Below are 16,843 nucleotides of genomic sequence, written 5' to 3' on the forward strand. Positions count from 1 at the left end.
AAAAGTGTAATGTGAACTCTAAGTAAACAGAAGAAAAGAAATAATAATGACCAGAGTGGAAATCAATGAAATGGTAAACAAAACACAATAGAGAAACTCAATGAAATAAAAAAACTGATTCTTTGAAAAAAACAAACAAACATCTGTTAAACCTCTGGTCAGACTGATCAGGAAAAAGGCAGAGAAGACATCAGTTACTGATATCAGGAATGAGAGAGGTGACATCACTACAGTCCTTATGGATATGGAAAGGATAATAGGGGAATATTATGCACAACTTAGTGCCAATAAATTTAACAACTTAAGTGAAATGGACAAATTTCTTGAAATATAGAAATTATCAAAGCTTATTTAAGAAGAAAATAGACAACCTGCATAGACGTATATATATTAAGAATTTTTTTTTTAATTTTTATTTTATTTATTCATTTGAGAGAGAGAGAGAGAGAGACAGGGGAGAGAGAGACAGGGGGGAGGAGCTGGAAGCATCAACTCCCATATGTGCCTTGACCAGGCAAGCCCAGGTTTCGAACCGGCGACCTCAGCATTTCCAGGTCGACGCTTTATCCACTGCGCCACCACAGGTCAGGCCTATATATTAAGAATTTTGATTTTGTAGTTAAAACCCGTCCCACAGAGTAAGTGGTGGCAGAAGCCAGATCAGCTTGTTAAGGGTAGCTCTATGTTGTGGGGCCCAGCCACAGCCTCTTTTCCTGTCACTGTGGCCACTTTGTAAATGGATCTATCAACCAAGCCCCAGATCACCTGAGGAAGAGACCATTTGCTGTCCACAAGTTGGGTCATTGAGTCTCCTGATTGTTGAGAGTCTCATCTACGACAGATGCCCTTGGATGAGCATTATGTAGGACATGAATATCTTTTTCTATCCTTTTAAAAAATTTGTTTTATTTTATTATTATTATTATTTTGTATTTTTCTGAAATGAGAAGTGGGGAGGCAGAGAGACAGACTCCCTCATGTGCCCGACTAGGATCCACCTGGCCTGCCCACTAGGGGGTGATGCTCTGCCCATCTGGGGTGTTGCTCCATTGCAACCAGAGCCATTCTAGCGCCTGAGGCAGAGGCCATGGAGCCATCCTCAGCGCCCGGGCCAACTTTGCTCCAGTGGAGCCTTGGCAGCAGGAGGAGAAGAGAGAGAGATAGAGAGAAAGGAGAAGAGGAAGAGTGGAGAAGCAGATGGGTGCTTCTCCTGTGTGCCCTGGCTGGGAATCGAACCCAGGATTTCCACATGCCAGGCTGATGCTCTACCACTGAGCCTACCAGCCAGGGCTCTTTTTTTTTATTGATTGTTTTCTAGAAAGAGAAAAAATAATAATATCAATTTTGTTTTACCTATTTATGCATTCATTGGTTGATTTTTATTTTCTTTTTTCTTCTTTTCCAAGTGATAAGAGGGGAGATAGAAAGACAGACACCTGCATGCCTCCGGACAGAGATCCACCCATGCAACCCCAGTCTGGGGTGGATGCTCTGCCCATCTAGGGCCATGCTTGCAATCAAGCTATTTTTAGCACCTGAGGTGGAGGCTCCACAGTGCCCAGGGCCGAAGCATTTGAACTAATCGAGCCATGGCTGCAGAAAGGGAAGAGATAGAGGGAAGGGTGAAGGGAAGGAGAGCAGAAGCAGATGGTCGCTTATGTGTGCCCTGACCAGAAATCAAACCCAGGACATCTACATGCCAGGCCAATGGTCTACCACTGAGCCAACCGCCCAGGGCCTATTCATTGATTTTTGTATGGGCCCTGACCAGGGATCAAACTTGCAACCTTGGCATACTGGGACAACACTCTAACCAACTGAGCTACCCAGCCAAGGCAGGATATAAATATCCTTACACTCGCTGTATTGCACGAAGCCCATCTTTCCCCTAGACCTCATTGTCACCAATCTTCTAATCTTTTTCTTTCCAAATTCTTGACTAGCTGGCCATCCTGTTAGCCACTGCCCACTAGTCATGTTAAATCTGTACCTTAGGTAGATCAGCGAACTACTGCTCACCGGAGACTATTTTACTGCTGATTTTTGGAGCCACAACAGAGTGGGCTATGGTGCAACAGTTAACTACATATGGCTGGTTCATGCGCACATTCATCCGTAAAAAGAAGTCTGTGCTTTCTTTTCCTCCACGAACTAATCTAATGTGTTCTCCTTGAGAGCACAGGTAGAATGTTGAAGGAGATATAGTCAGGCAGTGGCCTTGGAGACAAGATAGCACACACCTCAAACTAGTTTAAACAAAAGGAAACTTGCTCACATGTCTGAAAAGTCAAGCTGCAGGGCTGGAAGCGGGGGCTCAAATGAGGGGGGCTCTTTTTTCCTCCATTCATGTTTCCCATACAGCCAGGCTCTCCCCTGATGTTTTAAAGTGGGTCCTGAACTTAAACGGCCTTTCTTTTTCACTCAAGCACGGTGGAATTCCCGGGTTGCTGGGAGTCTGACTTGGTCACATGACATGCCTGAACCAATCACAGTGCTGCCTCAAGGCCAGGTGCTGCTTGTTGAGATCTATGCATGGAGCAGGGGGTTGAGGGAAATTGTGGCATGGAGCTCGATGAAGAGGAGAGATGATGCTGAGGAGTCAAAGCTCCCATGTACACGCAGACCTCGTTTTATTGCACTTTTCTTTATTGTGCTTCACAGGTGTGGAGTTGTTGACAAATGGAAGGCAAGATGCTCCACCAGAAAAAAAAGATTGCAACTTGCTTTATTGCAATACTCTATTGTGGTGGTCTGAAATAGAACCCACAATATCTCCAAGTTTTACCTGTATCCCATACCTCTCTTCCCAAATGTCTGGGGTAGGGCTTCTCAGTCTTTCTGTACCTATGAGTCACCTGGGTGTCCCATTAAAGTGCAGAATCTGATGAATTCGGTCCAGAGTGGGGCCTGAGAGTCCTTATTTCCAGCAGGTGATATAGATGCTGCTGGTCCAGGGACAGCACTGTGAGTAGCGTGGTTGTACCACTGCTCAGCCCCATGTGGGAGCCACTAGCCACGTGTGACTATTGTGCACTTGAAATGTGACTAGTCTGAATTGAGATGCGCTATAACTGTAAAACACACTCTGAATTTTGAAGGCTTAATAAGAAAAAAAAATCTCATAGTTGTTATATAGATTACGTGTTGATATTAGATTTTAGATATATTAGGTTAAATAAAGTATATTAAATTTAATTTCACCTGTTTTTTACTTTTTCAACATGGCTACTAAATTTTTTTTTTTTGTATCCTTCTGAAGTAACGGGGAGGCAGAAAGACTCTTGCATGCGCCCCACCGGGATCCACCCCGCACACCCACCAGGGGGTGATGCTCTGCCCATCTGGGGCATTGCTCTGTTGCAACCAGAGCCATTCTAGCGCCTGAGGCAGAGGCCACAGAGCTATCCTCAGCGCCCGGGCCAACTTTGCTCCAATGGAGCCTTGGCTGCAGGAGGGGAAGAGAGAGACAGAGAGGAAAGACAGGGGGAGAAGCAGATGGGCGCTTCTCCTGTGTGCCCTGGCCGGGAATTGAACCCGGGACTCCCACATGCCAGGCTGACGCTCTACCACTCAGCCAACTGGCCAGGGCCAAATTTTTTTTAAAATATATGTAGTTCATATATTTCTGTTGCACACTGCTGCTCTGGAAAGAGGTACCTTGAAGTGGATGAGGCTCATATTCTTTTTAATATATATATTTTTATTGATTGATTGATTTTTTTTTTTACAGAGACAGAGAGTGAGTCAGAGAGAGGGATAGACAGGGACAGACAGACAGGAACGGAGAGCAATGAGAAGCATCAATCATTAGTTTTTCATTGCACGCTGCAACACCTTAGTTGTTCATTGATTGCTTTCTCATATGTGCCTTGACCGCGGGCCTTCAGCAGACCAAGTAACCCCTTGCTGGAGCCAGCGATCTTGGGTCCAAGCTGGTGAGCTTTGCTCAAACAGATGAGCCCGTGCTCAAGCTGCCAACCTCAGGGTCTCGAACCTGGGTCCTTCCGCATCCCAGTCCGACGCTCTATCCACTGCGCCACTGCTTGGTCAGGCGATTGATTTTTTTTTTTTTTTTTTCATTTTTCTGAAGCTGGAAACAGGGAGAGACAGTCAGACAGATTCCCGCATGCGCCCGACCGGGATCCACCCAGCACGCCCACCAGGGGCGACGCTCTGCCCACCAGGGGGCGATGCTCTGCCCATCCTGGGCATCGCCATGTTGCGACCAGAGCCACTCTAGCACCTGGGGCAGAGGCCACAGAGCCATCCCCAGCGCCCAGGCCATCTCTGCTCCAATGGAGCCTTGGCTGCTGGAGGGGAAGAGAGAGAGAGAGGAAGGCGCGGCAGAGGGGTGGAGAAGCAAATGGGCGCTTTTCCTGTGTGCCCTGGCCAGGAATCGAACCCCGGTCCTCCGCACGCTAGGCCGACGCTCTACCGCTGAGCCACGATTGATTTATTTTTAAGAGACAGAGAGAGGGAGAGGGAGAGAGAGAGAGAAGCATTCATTTGTAGTTCCACATTTGCGTTCACTGGTTGCTTCCTGTACGTGCCCTAACCAGGGCTTGAACCCACAACATTGTCGTTTCCAGGTAACACTTGAATCAACTGAGCTAATGGGCCAGGGCAGAGGCTGATTTTCTTAAAACACATGTGTTTTGTTTTGTTTTTAAAAGCTACTTATAGATATTCAGTCAGAAGAGCCAGAGATAGCGAAGACTACATAATACTTACCTTGTGGGTTCTTGGACTTGTCCCACCTTCAGGACCTCATGACCGCAGGGTTAGGTCATTGCCGGTTGAATTGAGGCATGAGTGCTTAGGCGGGACCCCTGCAATGGGCCTGGGGAAGTTGGATCTGAAGAAGAGGAAATTTAGGAATCCCAGAGTCCCTCCCCCTAGTCAGCGGTTGCTTCACTTCCACTTCTCTTTCCTGTTTATGCACTTGCCTGAAGCAGAAATTACTACTGTGCTTATCGACTGCCCTAACACATCTGCACATAGCACTAAAATAGCCTTCTCCACAGCCTGGTTTTACTAGTCTTCTCATGCCCAGACACATTGTCCTGCTTGCGGCCTGCGTGCTAGGAGCTTCCTAAGGAAGCTGAAGGGTTTTGTCCAACCAGTGTACCAGCCCTCGGATGTACCTCTCACTTTCCGCATCTACATTATTCCCTTACTGTTTCAGTCTCCTTCTTTGTCTCCTAGTCTCTACTCCACCAATTCTGCCACATTGTAAAACCCACCTCAACGTTATCTGCCTGCAGGGTTCTTTCCAGCACTTTTGGTCCTACAAGACCCTCTGTCTTCGGGACTTGTGGGACATGCTACCTTTGCTGCCAGCCAGCATATCTGCTCTGGAGGGCTACATGTACTGTTCCTGAGTTATTCTGGGTTTTCCTGCTTGTGTTCCTTTATTTTCCAACTGGGCTTTAAGTTCCTTGAGGACAGAACCCTGCTTAGTTTATGTTTATGTTCTGCTTTGTGTTGTTTTTTTTTACAGAGACAGAGAGAGGGATAGATAGGGACAGACAGACAGGAACAGAGAGAGAGATGAGAAACATCAATCATCATTTTTTTGTTGCTACACCTTAGTTGTTCATTGATTGCTTTCTCATATGTGCCTTGACCATGGGCCTTCAGCAGACCGAGTAACCCCTTGCTCAAGCCAGCGACCTTGGGTCCAAGCTGGTGAGCTTTTGCTCAAATCAGATGAGCCCGCGCTCAAGCTGGCGACCTCGGGGTCTCGAGCCTGGGTCCTCCGCATCCCAGTCTGACGCCTGGTCAGGCTGTTCTGCTTTTGACCAGAATCAATTGAACATTGGTCCTTAAAAGCAAAATTTGAGTCGTTTTTTCTAACAGAAAATGAAATGCTGGTTGAAAATACATGGACTGTTATATATACATAAATATGTGATAAGGGATCGTTTTTATAATAAAAATTATTCTTTTTAAAAAACAAGATGGTAAATAAATTCTGGCCAGGATGTGGAAAATAAGGAAAACTTCTGTGCTGTTAGTGAGATGGTAAATTGGCACTGCCACTATGGAAAATAGTATGGAGGCTCTTCCAAAAATTTAAGATAACTCTGCCATATTACCCAGCAATTACACTTCTGGGTAATATATCCAAAAGAAATAAAAGCATTATGTCAAAGATATATCTACAGTTCCACGTTCATAGCAACATTATTTACAGTAGCCAAAACACGGTAACAACCTAAATATTCAGCAATGGGTGTATGGATAAAGAAGTTGTGATGTATAGGGTCATCCACAGGGGATTAGTTCTAAGATGTACACACACACACACACACACACACACATCCAAAAATCACAGATGCTCCACTTCCTTATATAAAATGGCATAGCATTTGCATATAACCTACACACATCCTCTCATATAATTTAAATCATCTCTAAATTACTTATTATTATACCTAATGCAATGCAAATGCTATGTAAATAGCTGTTATAGTATATTGTTTGGGAATAATGACAAGAAAAAAAAAGCTTGTACGTGGTCAGTACTGACATAACCATTGTAGGCCTGCAGTAACTAACATGTCAGCAACCATGTAACTTTTTTAAAAAAAGACTTTATTTATTGATTTTAAAGAGAGGAGAGAGAGAAAGGAAGGCGGTGGAGGGGAGGAGCAGGAAACAGGAAGCATCAACTCATTGCTTCTGGTATGTGCCTTGACTTGGCAAGCCCTGGGGTTTTGAAGGTTTTGAGCCAGCGACCTCAGCATTCCAGGTTGACGCTTTATCCACTGTGCCACCTCAGGTCAGGCAATGTAACTTTTTTAAAGATACATTTTTGATTATGCTAAGTGAAATAAGTCAGACCGAGAATGACTAATATGGTATGATCTCATTTATATGTGGAATCTAGACAAACAAACCAAAACCAAACTCATAGAAGAAGAGATGTGGGTGGGAAGTGGAGGGATTGAATGAAGGTGGTCGGAGGGTACAAGCTTCCAGTGATCAGATAAGTAAGTGTTGGGGATGTAATGCACGATATGATACTTAATAATTAACCTTGCAGTCCTAAGAGTTGTCATCAGGGCAAACATATATAAATATATATTTGTATCTGTGTGAGATGATGCATGTTAACTAGTGGTAATCATTTATATATATATATAGTCATTATGCTCTATACCTTAAACTTATATATTGCTATATGTCAATTATATCTCAATAAAACTGGGGGAAAATAAGTTGGAAAATAAAGCTTTATTACATAACCTTTTGTTTTTACTTTATTTTTAAATTAAATCTTTAAAAACATAGTCTCTTGAGATAATTATTCACAGGATGTTGCAAGAATAGTGCGGAGAAGTTCCTGGACCTTTCATACAATTTCCCCCAAAGGACACATTTTCTATAACTATAGCACAATATCAAAAACCAGGAACTTGATGTTGGTACAGTGTGTCTGTACAGCTCTTTGCTATTTTTTGTCACCTATGTGGATGTAATCACCACTACAGTGAAGATGCAGAACCATTACAACAGTTAAGAAGCACAGCCATCCCCCTTCCCCCTTCCCCCACCATCCCTCTCTCCTGACAATCACTAGTCTATTCTCCATCTCTATAGTTTTAAGCATTGCAAGTAAAATTTCATTTTGATTTATTTATAATGTTTGGAAAGGGTCTCTGTGTATAGATATTTAGTAGGTGCTCCAGGTATAACATTGTTTGTACATAACTTATTTAGTTCTAGTTGTCTTGACATTACCCATTTTGGTAAGGTATAGAAACCTTTCTTCCCATCAAGCCCCTTTATGCTTCCCTATTTATAACTGTCTTAAATATTTTCTCTACATAAATTGAGAACATCAGACAATGCATGAAGGCATAGGACAGGGGACACTGAATTAGACCCTGTGGGCTTTGAATTTTTGAGGCAAGAGGAAATTGTGGGGGCTGCAGTCTCCCCTCACAGCCAGCTGTCACTTCATTTCTCCTTTTCATTTGTGTAGTGGCTTGAAGCAGAAATGACCACTGTGTTTATCAATTTCCCTAATCTACCCTGCACACAACCGCTAATCTTCTGCTTAAATCAACTGATACAATTTAGAAAACTCAAGAGGAGAAGTAAAGTATTAATATCTTTTTCTCTGTTGTTTTTCCTTCTTGATGTTCCAAGATTATAAAAATTCATTTATATTGTTTCAGAAACTTCCTTTAGCTATTTTTTTAAGGGTGGATTGGTTACCCTTGACAAATTCTCGTAGTTTTTCTAATTCTGAGAATGTCTTGATTTTTTCTTCCTGATTTTCACCGGATATAGGACTTTGAGTTGACAGTTTTTTCTTTTGAGCACTTTAAAAATGTGCCACTTCCTTCTGACTTTCATGGCTTCTGATGTTTGATACCATTCAGCTTGTTTCTTCTATGATGGGGAAGGCATCTTTTCTCTCAGGCTGCTCTCAGGATGTTTTCTTTGTCTTTCCATTTCATAAATTTGATTATGCTGTATCATGGCATAGATTTCTTTGGGTTACCCTGTTTTGGATTTAAACACATTCTTGAGTCTGTTGGGTTTATGTCAGCCATATCTGGAAATTTTTCAGCCTTATTTGTTTGAATACTTTTTAAACTCAGTATTCTTTCTCCTCACCTTTTAGAACTCCAGAGACACAAATATTAAATTTTTTCTCATAGTCCCACGTATTCCTGATACTCTGTTCATTTATTTATTTATTTATCTATTCTCACTCAGTTGTTTAGATTGGATGATTTATATTATTCATTCTTTGAGTTCATTGATTCTTTCCTATGTCCTCTCTACTCCATCCAGTGAGCTTTTTATTTCAGGCGGGTTTTCTTTTTTTCCAGTTATAAAATTTCAATTTAGTTCTTCATCTCTTGTATTTCTCTGCTGAGATGATTTTTCATTTGTTTCAAGTATGCTTGTAATTGCTCATTGAAGCATTTTTACACTGGCTGCTTCAAATCCTTGTCAGATAACTTCAAATCCTTGTCAGATAACTTCAGTGTCTGAGTCATCTTGTCTGTTGATTGTCTCTTCTTATTCAAGTTGAGATTTTTCTGATTCATAGTAGGAAGAGTGTTTTTCAATCCTAGACATTCTGATTACTATGTTATGAGACTCTGGATCTTACTTAAATCTTTTGTTTTAGCAAGCCTTCTCTGATACCACTCTTTAATGATTAGTGAGGTTAAGCATCTTTTCATATACTTATTAGTAATTTGTGTGTCTTCTTTGGAGAAATGTCTATTCAAGTCCCTTGCCCACTTTATTCATTCATTCATTCATTTTAGAGAGGAGAGAGAGAGAGAGAGAAGGGGAAAGGAGCAGAAAGCATCAACTCCCATATGTGCCTTGACCAGGCAAGCCCTGGGTTTCGAACCAGTGACCTCAGCATTTCAGGTTGATGCTTTATCCACTAGCGCCACCACAGGTCAGGCCCCTTGCCCACTTTTTAGTTAGGTTGTTTGTTTTTAAGTTATACATAGTTATATGTATATATAGATATATGACCCAAAATGTGTTTTTATAATTGGGTGTTTGAACCAGGATCCAATAAAGTCACACTGTATTAATATATTGTATTGTCTAATCTGCAGGAAGTCCCTCTACCTGTTTCTTTTCCATCATTGACTGGTGGCAGAATACAGGCCCCTTGTCATATAGACTGTAATTATTTTTATTTATTTACTTATTCATTTTAGAGAGGAGAGGAAGAGACAGAGGGAGAGAGAGAGAGAGGAGAGACAGAGAGAGAGAAGAGGGGGAGGAGCTGGAAGTATCAACTCCCATATGTGCCTTGACCAGGCAAGCCCAGGGTTTCGAACCGGTGACCTCAGCATTTCCAGGTCGACTCTTTATCCACTGCACCACCACAGGTCAGGCGAGACTGTAGTTTAGTATTTAATGTTGCTGCTGTCCTTCAAAATTTCCTGCTTTTGCCTCTGATTTCAGCAGTCAATTTTCCCGACTGAAAAATGAGGGTTTCTCTATCAAAGGTTCCTAGAAGAGTAAACCAAAAACTAAGAAGAGGAAGCTTTCTGGGCAGCTGGGAGCCCACTGTGTGGAGGTGGGCACTGGAGGAAGGTAGGAGGCATGAGGGCCAGGTGGAAGTGTGGTAAGCACATTCGAGACAGCAGCCTGGCTGGAGAGGACAGAGGTTTTTCCATGACTCACTGGTGTTACCCACAGATCCTCCCCACACCCCATCTAAGACCTAAACTGCTCTAACACTTGGGACCTTTCTAGGAGTCCCTGAGGGCACAGGAGTAAGGTTGGGGAGCCTCCAGCATCCAGGAGACTCAAGAACCAGGACATGGTAACAGAGGGACCACTGAGAGAAAAGCTATGGTTGCTAAAGTCTGGGCCCTCTGAAAGATCACTAGTTATCTCTGAGATTAGGATTATCGGTGATTTCTTTTCCTTGATATTTTCCAAATTTTCCTGAATGAACAGTGACAAAGTGATATTGTATTTAGACAGACCACAACATCTTTAGGATTAACATAGATATGCCAAGGATGACCAGTAATTGAGAATAACTGAGACCTGTGGCGGGAATGGGGGTTCTCGGACCCTCCATGGAGCCTAGGACAACCCCTGCCCACTGGCTGGGCCAGGACCCAGGAACTTGGTGACAGTGAGCAGTCTCCCCAGGATCTGGAGCTGAGGCTGCTATTCCTGGTCCTGTCTGCGGCTCTGATGAGGCCTGGCACCTGTGAGGACGGGGCCCAGCCTTCGTGAAGCCCCTGACAAGCCCATAGAGTCCTACCCAATGTGCCAGTTTCTCTTACCCACAAGAGCCTTACCCCAGGTTACCGCTTCCAAACTCCTTCCAGATACAAATGAAACCTGCTGTTACCAAAGTAGAAAATTCTTTATTATAAATCCAGGATACAGGAGAAATGACACCGACATTTTTCAGCTCTCTTTAAAAAATTATTTCTTGAATTAAAAATACTTTCTTTTTTTTTTCTTTTTAATATATATATTTTTAAATTTATTCATTTTTAGAGAGGAGAGAGAGACAGAGAGAAGGGGGAGGAGCTGGAAGCATCAACTCCCATATGTGCCTTGACCAGGCAAGCCCAGGGTTTTGAACCAGCGACCTCAGCATTTCCAGGTCGATGCTTTACCCACTGCGCCACCACAGGTCAGGCTAAAAATACTTTCTTGAAATTATTTAAAAATACTCCCCAATATCAAAGTGAGGAAATGTGCATTGTAGCTAAGTGCTTCATCGGGATCCAGCAGAGGGGCCTTCAGTCCCTCCCCAGACCCGGTACCGCCCCCGCCGGGGGGAGCAGAGACACACGTGTCCTATGAGATTTGGGGTCCTAGGGTCTGCTCTGGGACAGAGACCTGAGACCATACTTTTCTCCCCAAAGGACACCCTGAGCTTAACTAAGGTGCAAGTCCTCCAGGGAGGGAGAGGGAAGAAGAGCTGTCTGCTGATGACTCGCTGTGCGAGCTCAAGACACTCTCTTCCTTGCTCTGTGCTCCACTAAAGGCGGAAATGCTGCCTTATTGGGTCCTTTCTAGAGACTGGTTTCAATGAAGCGGGGAAAAAGAAAAGGAATATAAGAGCATCCCATCTTTGTCCATGGTTAGACCACCCAATGGTGGGACTATCTCACCCAGCCACACCTGGGAGCTGGACCCAAAGAGGGTGTGTGTATGTGTGCATGGGGGGGTGTATATGTGTGCATGGGGGTGTGTGTATGTGTGCATGGGGGTGTGTGTATGTGTGCATGGGAGGGTGTGTGTACGTGTGCATGAGGGGTGTGTATGTGTTCATGGGGGGGTGTATGTGTGTATGTGTGCATGGGGGTGTGTATGTGTGCATGGGTATGTGTGAATGTGTGCATGGGGGTGTGTGCATGTGTGCATGGGGGGTGTGTATGTGCATGGAGGTGTGTGAATGTGTGCATGGGTGTGTGTGCATGTGTGCATGGGGGGTGTGTATGTGCATGGGGGTGTGTGAATGTGTGCATGGGGGGGTGTATGTGTGCATGGGGGTGTGTGTGGGTATGACGTGCCCACAAGCTTTGGGGCAGGAGGCTCTTAGGCACTCACTGTTTGTAAACTGGTCCCAGCAAGCAACTTTGTAAGGCAATTAAGGTACAAAAGATTGGTGGGAAAGAAAGCTCTGTGGGTGGCCCAGAGAGGAAGGTTTCTTGCTTACCCTGCCATGGAGACTCAGTCTCAGAACTAAACTTGATGGACCCCATCCCGTGCTAGACAGAGCTGAGAGTGTGACCACAGGCACCTTGATGGGTTGAAGTGAAAAGCAGCTCAGAGGACTTGTCACACTGAAGGCTGGAAGAGGCTGTGGGGCATCCAAGAGGCAGACAGGGGTGAACCCAGGGGGGAACTGGGCTTACAGTCGGGGGTCTCCCGGAGCTGGGCCAGTATCTACCTGTGGGGCAGGAGGAAGTGGGGAGGAAGCACAGCTGTGGAAGTGGCTGCGCTGGTGGTGTCGCGGTCCCAGCAGTAGCCAGCATATGGCCCTGGCAGCCAGCTCTCGCTCAGCCAAGATCTGTTTCCCCAGGAGACCCAGAACAATGCTTCACCACTTCCCACAGTGACTCACACATAGCTACTGCCTCTTCTCCCCACCCCGCTCGTTCTCAGTGGAGAAACTAAGGTCTAAGATGTGCGGATGGGTCACAGATGGGTCCTCTGGTCCTTCTCTCAGTCCCAGCAGCACCTCCACTTGCAGCCACCGGTTCCACGCAGGACATGAGATGTGATGTCCAGAAATGTATGTGGCTGCAGATGTGCCTGTGGAATGGGCATCTCAAGGAAACCCCCTACAACTGCAGAGGGCGGCGGGCAGGGACAGAAGTACATGTACAGGGAGACAGAAACACGTACACCCAGGGTCCCAGGGACGTCTTCAGGGCAGGGACAGCGCTTTGGCGAGGCGAGTCCAGAACCAGGACTTGGTGCAGGGGTTGGTGTAGTCGCAGACAGTGATGAAGCGCAAGATGCTGGGAAACTCATTCTTCATTGCCTTGTACTTGACGGGAATCAGTCGCTTCTGATGGGCACCTGCAAGCAGTGGGGGGGGGGGGTATAGAGCTGGCATCAGGCCCTCATCCCACAATGGGATGGGACCAGTCCCCAGACCAGGGGTTAATGACAGCCTTCTCCCAACTGAGCATCCCTGGCATACGTCCACCCATACAAAAGGCACTTCAGGTGTGCAGAGACCCACAGGAGTTCCCTGATGTTGCATCTATGGTCCTTAGGGAGGGAAGGTGGCCACACCCACCCACTCTTCTGTGGCAAGAGCAGGACTGAGCTTACCTGGAGACAGACTGAGTGCAAACTTGGTCTGGAAGTCACATTCCTTGCTTTGTAGGTAATCGTCTGAGACAACTACCACCATCCGACGGCACCTAGGGCAGAGCGGACAGGCTGTAGGCACTGTGGCGATCCAGTTCAGCATACTCCCACGGGGCGGCCTTGGGAGGAGCCCACGGGGCCCAGGCTAGACAGGGCCCAGCTGGGAAAATCCCAGCATCTGGATCCCTGGGCAGGGCTCTGTGTACCCACCCACTTGCCCCTGGCCACCTAGCCAACCTCTTCTCAATGAGTTCACTGGCAATAGACCAGACACAGGTGCCAGGCAGGACATCGCGGTCGGACACACACAACTTGAGCCGATAGTTTGTCTGTTCCAGCTGCTGGATCATCTCCTGCACAAACTGGATGTCGCTGGAGCAGTAGCAGATAAAGGCATCAAATCGTTCAGGCATTTGCCCTGGGTGTAGAGCACAAGGGTGATGATCAGAGCTCTGTTGGAAGACTGGGGACAAGCCCAGCCAGCAGCCTCCAGTCTAAGTGACCCTGGTCCTGGATCTTACACCAACCCTGAGATGACAACTACTCAGAGAAAGTGCTCTTCCCAGGACAGGAAAGACGAGCACCTCCCCACCACCACACGTGCCCTGGGCCAAGCCCTGGGTTGACCATGAGACAGACACATCATATCCTGAGTTTCATATCCACCCAAAGGTAGGGCTATTATTCCCATTTCTTAGGTGAAGAAACAGGCTCAGAGAGATTAAGTTACTCGCCCAAAGTGCCACAACCCATCTTCTTCAACATCCATGCTCCGAACACCGCAATGTCCTATGGCCCACCTGTCCCACCTGGATCAGGGGAGCAGGATTAGGCCCTTACCCATGGGGTCATCGAGTGTGGTGATGCCCGCCAGCTCTGCCGTCCGCGGGACGCTGCTGTCTACTGCGGCCACCTGTAAAGGCTTCTCCTGCTCCTCCTGCTGTTGCTTCAGAGCATACCTTTGGCAGTCCTCCTCTGTGGGGAAGAGACAGTGTGTCAGGCACTCTCGGGGCGCCCCAGGCTTCTACCCGCAGTCAGGATCCAGTCCCTGTCCCACCTCCCTGGCCATGGTGTGCTCTGGGCTTCTCCAGCCCACTGGTGCCTTCCATGGTTTGACAGCTCTGAAAAGTTTAGCTCCCATCTGGCTCTGACTATCCCAAAGGGATGTCAATGGTGTTATGGCCATTTGGGAAACCATCAACTTCGGTTTGTATCTTTTTGTCCTTTTGCCTTGGTCCCCCTTCCTAGGACTCCTGAGAATAGAACCCACGGTCTGCCTCTTCTAGAATCCACAGTCAATGTGAACAGGGAACTATGCATGCAACAAGGGGTCAGGAGCCCCACTGGTTATGTGCAGTGAGGGCAGAGGCTCCAACCAAGCAAAGTGTGACTGTGGGCAACTGTCCCCATGCCTATGCAGGATGGGGCGTATTTCCTGGGGACCTGCGGTTTCCAAGACTGTCTTTCACTCCCTCACCTGCCCTGTCGCTCTACCTGAAGGGACCCAGACACCCCCAGAGAGGACCCGGATTCCAACTCCTGGCTCTACACAAAAGCCTTTGCCTAGGCGATTTCCCTTCCTTCTCTGCCTCTCCGGTCCTCCACCTCCTTGCTCTAATCTCTCCCATCTTCGGTACCGAAGGAGGGAACTCCTCCCGCACGGTTCTCCCTCTGCAGGCTACCTCCCCACTACCCCCACCCCCCAGGAAACGGGGGCCTCGCCAGGGGAGACTGTTTGCTGAGGCCGGCAAAGGCCAGCTTCCTCATCGCCCGGGAACGAGGCCAGCAAGCGGGCGTCCTCACCGATGCTGGGCCCCAGTTCCAGCAGCACGTCGTCGCGGCCCAGCTTGGTGAGCAGCTCCAGCAGACGGCCCACCGAGGCGCCGGGGCGTCCCTGCCAGTCGTCCAGCAGGCTGCCCGTGGGGTCGGCGCGCGTCTCCAGACGCCGGATCTCCAAATATTCGAAGCCCATCTCCTCCGCCAGCGCGGTCCAGTCGGCGGCCACCTGCGTCCGCACGTTGAGGAACAGCGACAGGCGGCGCCGCACTCGCACGTTGAGCGCTGCCAGCGGCAGGGAGGACATGGAGGGGGCGGGGGACGCGGACTTAGCACCCAGGACTCCCGGGGCAGCCATGGCCAGCCTCGCTGCAGCTTCCGCACTGCGCAGTGCTGTAGCCGGCCCGCACTTCCTCCTTCCCCTCCAGCACCCGGCCCCGCCCCCTGTTTCACTTTCCGAGAAGCCCCGCCCTCCTAGTATGTGTGCTTGCGATCTACCCCCTGCCTTCGGGGACCGTGTACGTAGGATAAGGAAAATGGGTACTTGCCTTCTGAGGGCTGGGTGGGGCCACAGACCTGTACTCTGGGGTCTGGTGCGGGCTGGGGGGAATGAGGATCGTCCTTCTGGGATTGTAGGAAACAGAGGCCTTGCTCTTTGTGGTCAGGTGGAGTCACATCTTTCCAATGGGTGTCTGAGGGGTACATGTGGTCCCGTCCTCGAGAGTGGCGGGGAGGAGGCAAGTTGGGGAGGCATTGGCTCTGCCTTCCCTTCCGCCCACCCCGAATCTCTTGGAAACACACGATCTTGCCTGTAGGAGTATGGGGTGGTGGTGTCCCCATCTATACACTCAGAGTTGGAAAGAGCATACTTACTGCCTCTGGAGTGTGAGGCATGCCATAGCCCTGCCCTTGAAAGGGGGGGGGCACAACACTATCCTCTGGGTTAGGGTAACAGGGCCCCCTGGCCTTTGGTGTATGGGGGAAATGCAGTACTACCCTGGGAAAGGCCCTAGAGTCTAGGGAAACGCGTTGCTGTTGGGAGTCTAGGGAGCACCTGACCTTGCCATTTAGGGTTGGGGGAGACTCGGTCTTGACCTGGGGAGCTCTCGGTTTGTTCATTCATTCTATAGATATTTATGGGTCACCTACTAAGTGTCAAGCATGTTGCGGGCACCATGGATACAGGGTCCCTCCCTGCCTTGGTGGACACCCCAGGCTAGTGATGAAGGTGGGCACTAATCAAATCATCCCAAATGACTATAACATTGGTAGGAAGAAATGTATGGTGCTCTCCACATAGGGAACTTGTCACACCTCGGCACCTTTGTACAATCAATTCGCCTGCCGCCTCAGAATCCCAAATTCCTTCAGTTTTCTCGAAAAATTTCCCAGGAGAGCCCAAGCACGTCGGGGTAAGGCTCTGGGGCGTCTCGGAATTATTTAAGTTCTCCAGTTTAGGTGCTGGAACCCAGGGGGCAGAAGAAAAGACTAGGAAAAGGGAAGAGGAATTTGAGTCCGGCCTTCTTTCGGAGCCAGAAGCCGTGGGCTGGGATCCTGGAGGTCCCGCCTTCTGTTTGGCAGCGGGCTGTGGGCTGGGTTGTAGGGGAAGGGAGCACTTGCAATGGCGGAAGTTTTTTCAAGAGACTCTTGGAGTCCCGCCTCGGGCTTGGCAGTCTGTATTTGCAGTCTGCGTTCCTGGGCCGGACTTTAGAAA

The 16,843-nt window shown here is 47.6% G+C and overlaps 1 protein-coding gene across 2 annotated transcripts; it reads right to left on the reverse strand.

The window, feature by feature from the left end:
• Nucleotides 1-10,860: 10,860 nt before the first annotated feature.
• MYD88 (MYD88 innate immune signal transduction adaptor) lies at nt 10,861-15,561 on the reverse strand. 2 transcript variants are annotated; one of them, XM_066245720.1, is made up of 5 exons: nt 15,157-15,557; nt 14,194-14,328; nt 13,591-13,771; nt 13,315-13,406; nt 10,861-13,056 (listed from the first exon to the last, which is right to left on the reverse strand). In XM_066245720.1, exons 1-5 carry the CDS (start codon nt 15,485-15,487, stop codon nt 12,902-12,904), a joined length of 894 nt encoding a protein of 297 aa, XP_066101817.1. In that variant the 5' UTR covers nt 15,488-15,557; the 3' UTR covers nt 10,861-12,901. The 2 variants fall into 2 exon arrangements, with proteins under 2 accessions (XP_066101817.1, XP_066101818.1); XM_066245721.1 differs by having other exon boundaries at nt 12,896-13,056; nt 13,315-13,357; nt 13,582-13,771; nt 15,157-15,561.
• Between the last annotated feature and the right edge of the window lie 1,282 nt (nt 15,562-16,843).

This window comes from Saccopteryx bilineata, chromosome 10 (assembly GCF_036850765.1).
Source record: "Saccopteryx bilineata isolate mSacBil1 chromosome 10, mSacBil1_pri_phased_curated, whole genome shotgun sequence".
Classification (NCBI taxonomy): Eukaryota; Metazoa; Chordata; class Mammalia; order Chiroptera; family Emballonuridae; genus Saccopteryx; species Saccopteryx bilineata.

Coding starts and splice junctions, on each gene's coding strand:
- MYD88 (XM_066245720.1), bottom strand. CDS start 15,487: ATGGCTGCCCCGGGAGTCCTGGGTGCTAAGTCCGCGTCCCCCGCCCCC. Junction 13,772..14,193: donor CACACTCGATGACCCCATGG/GTAAGGGCCTAA, acceptor CTCTACACCCAG/GGCAAATGCCTGAACGATTT. Junction 13,407..13,590: donor AGTGAACTCATTGAGAAGAG/GTTGGCTAGGTG, acceptor GCTCTGCCCTAG/GTGCCGTCGGATGGTGGTAG.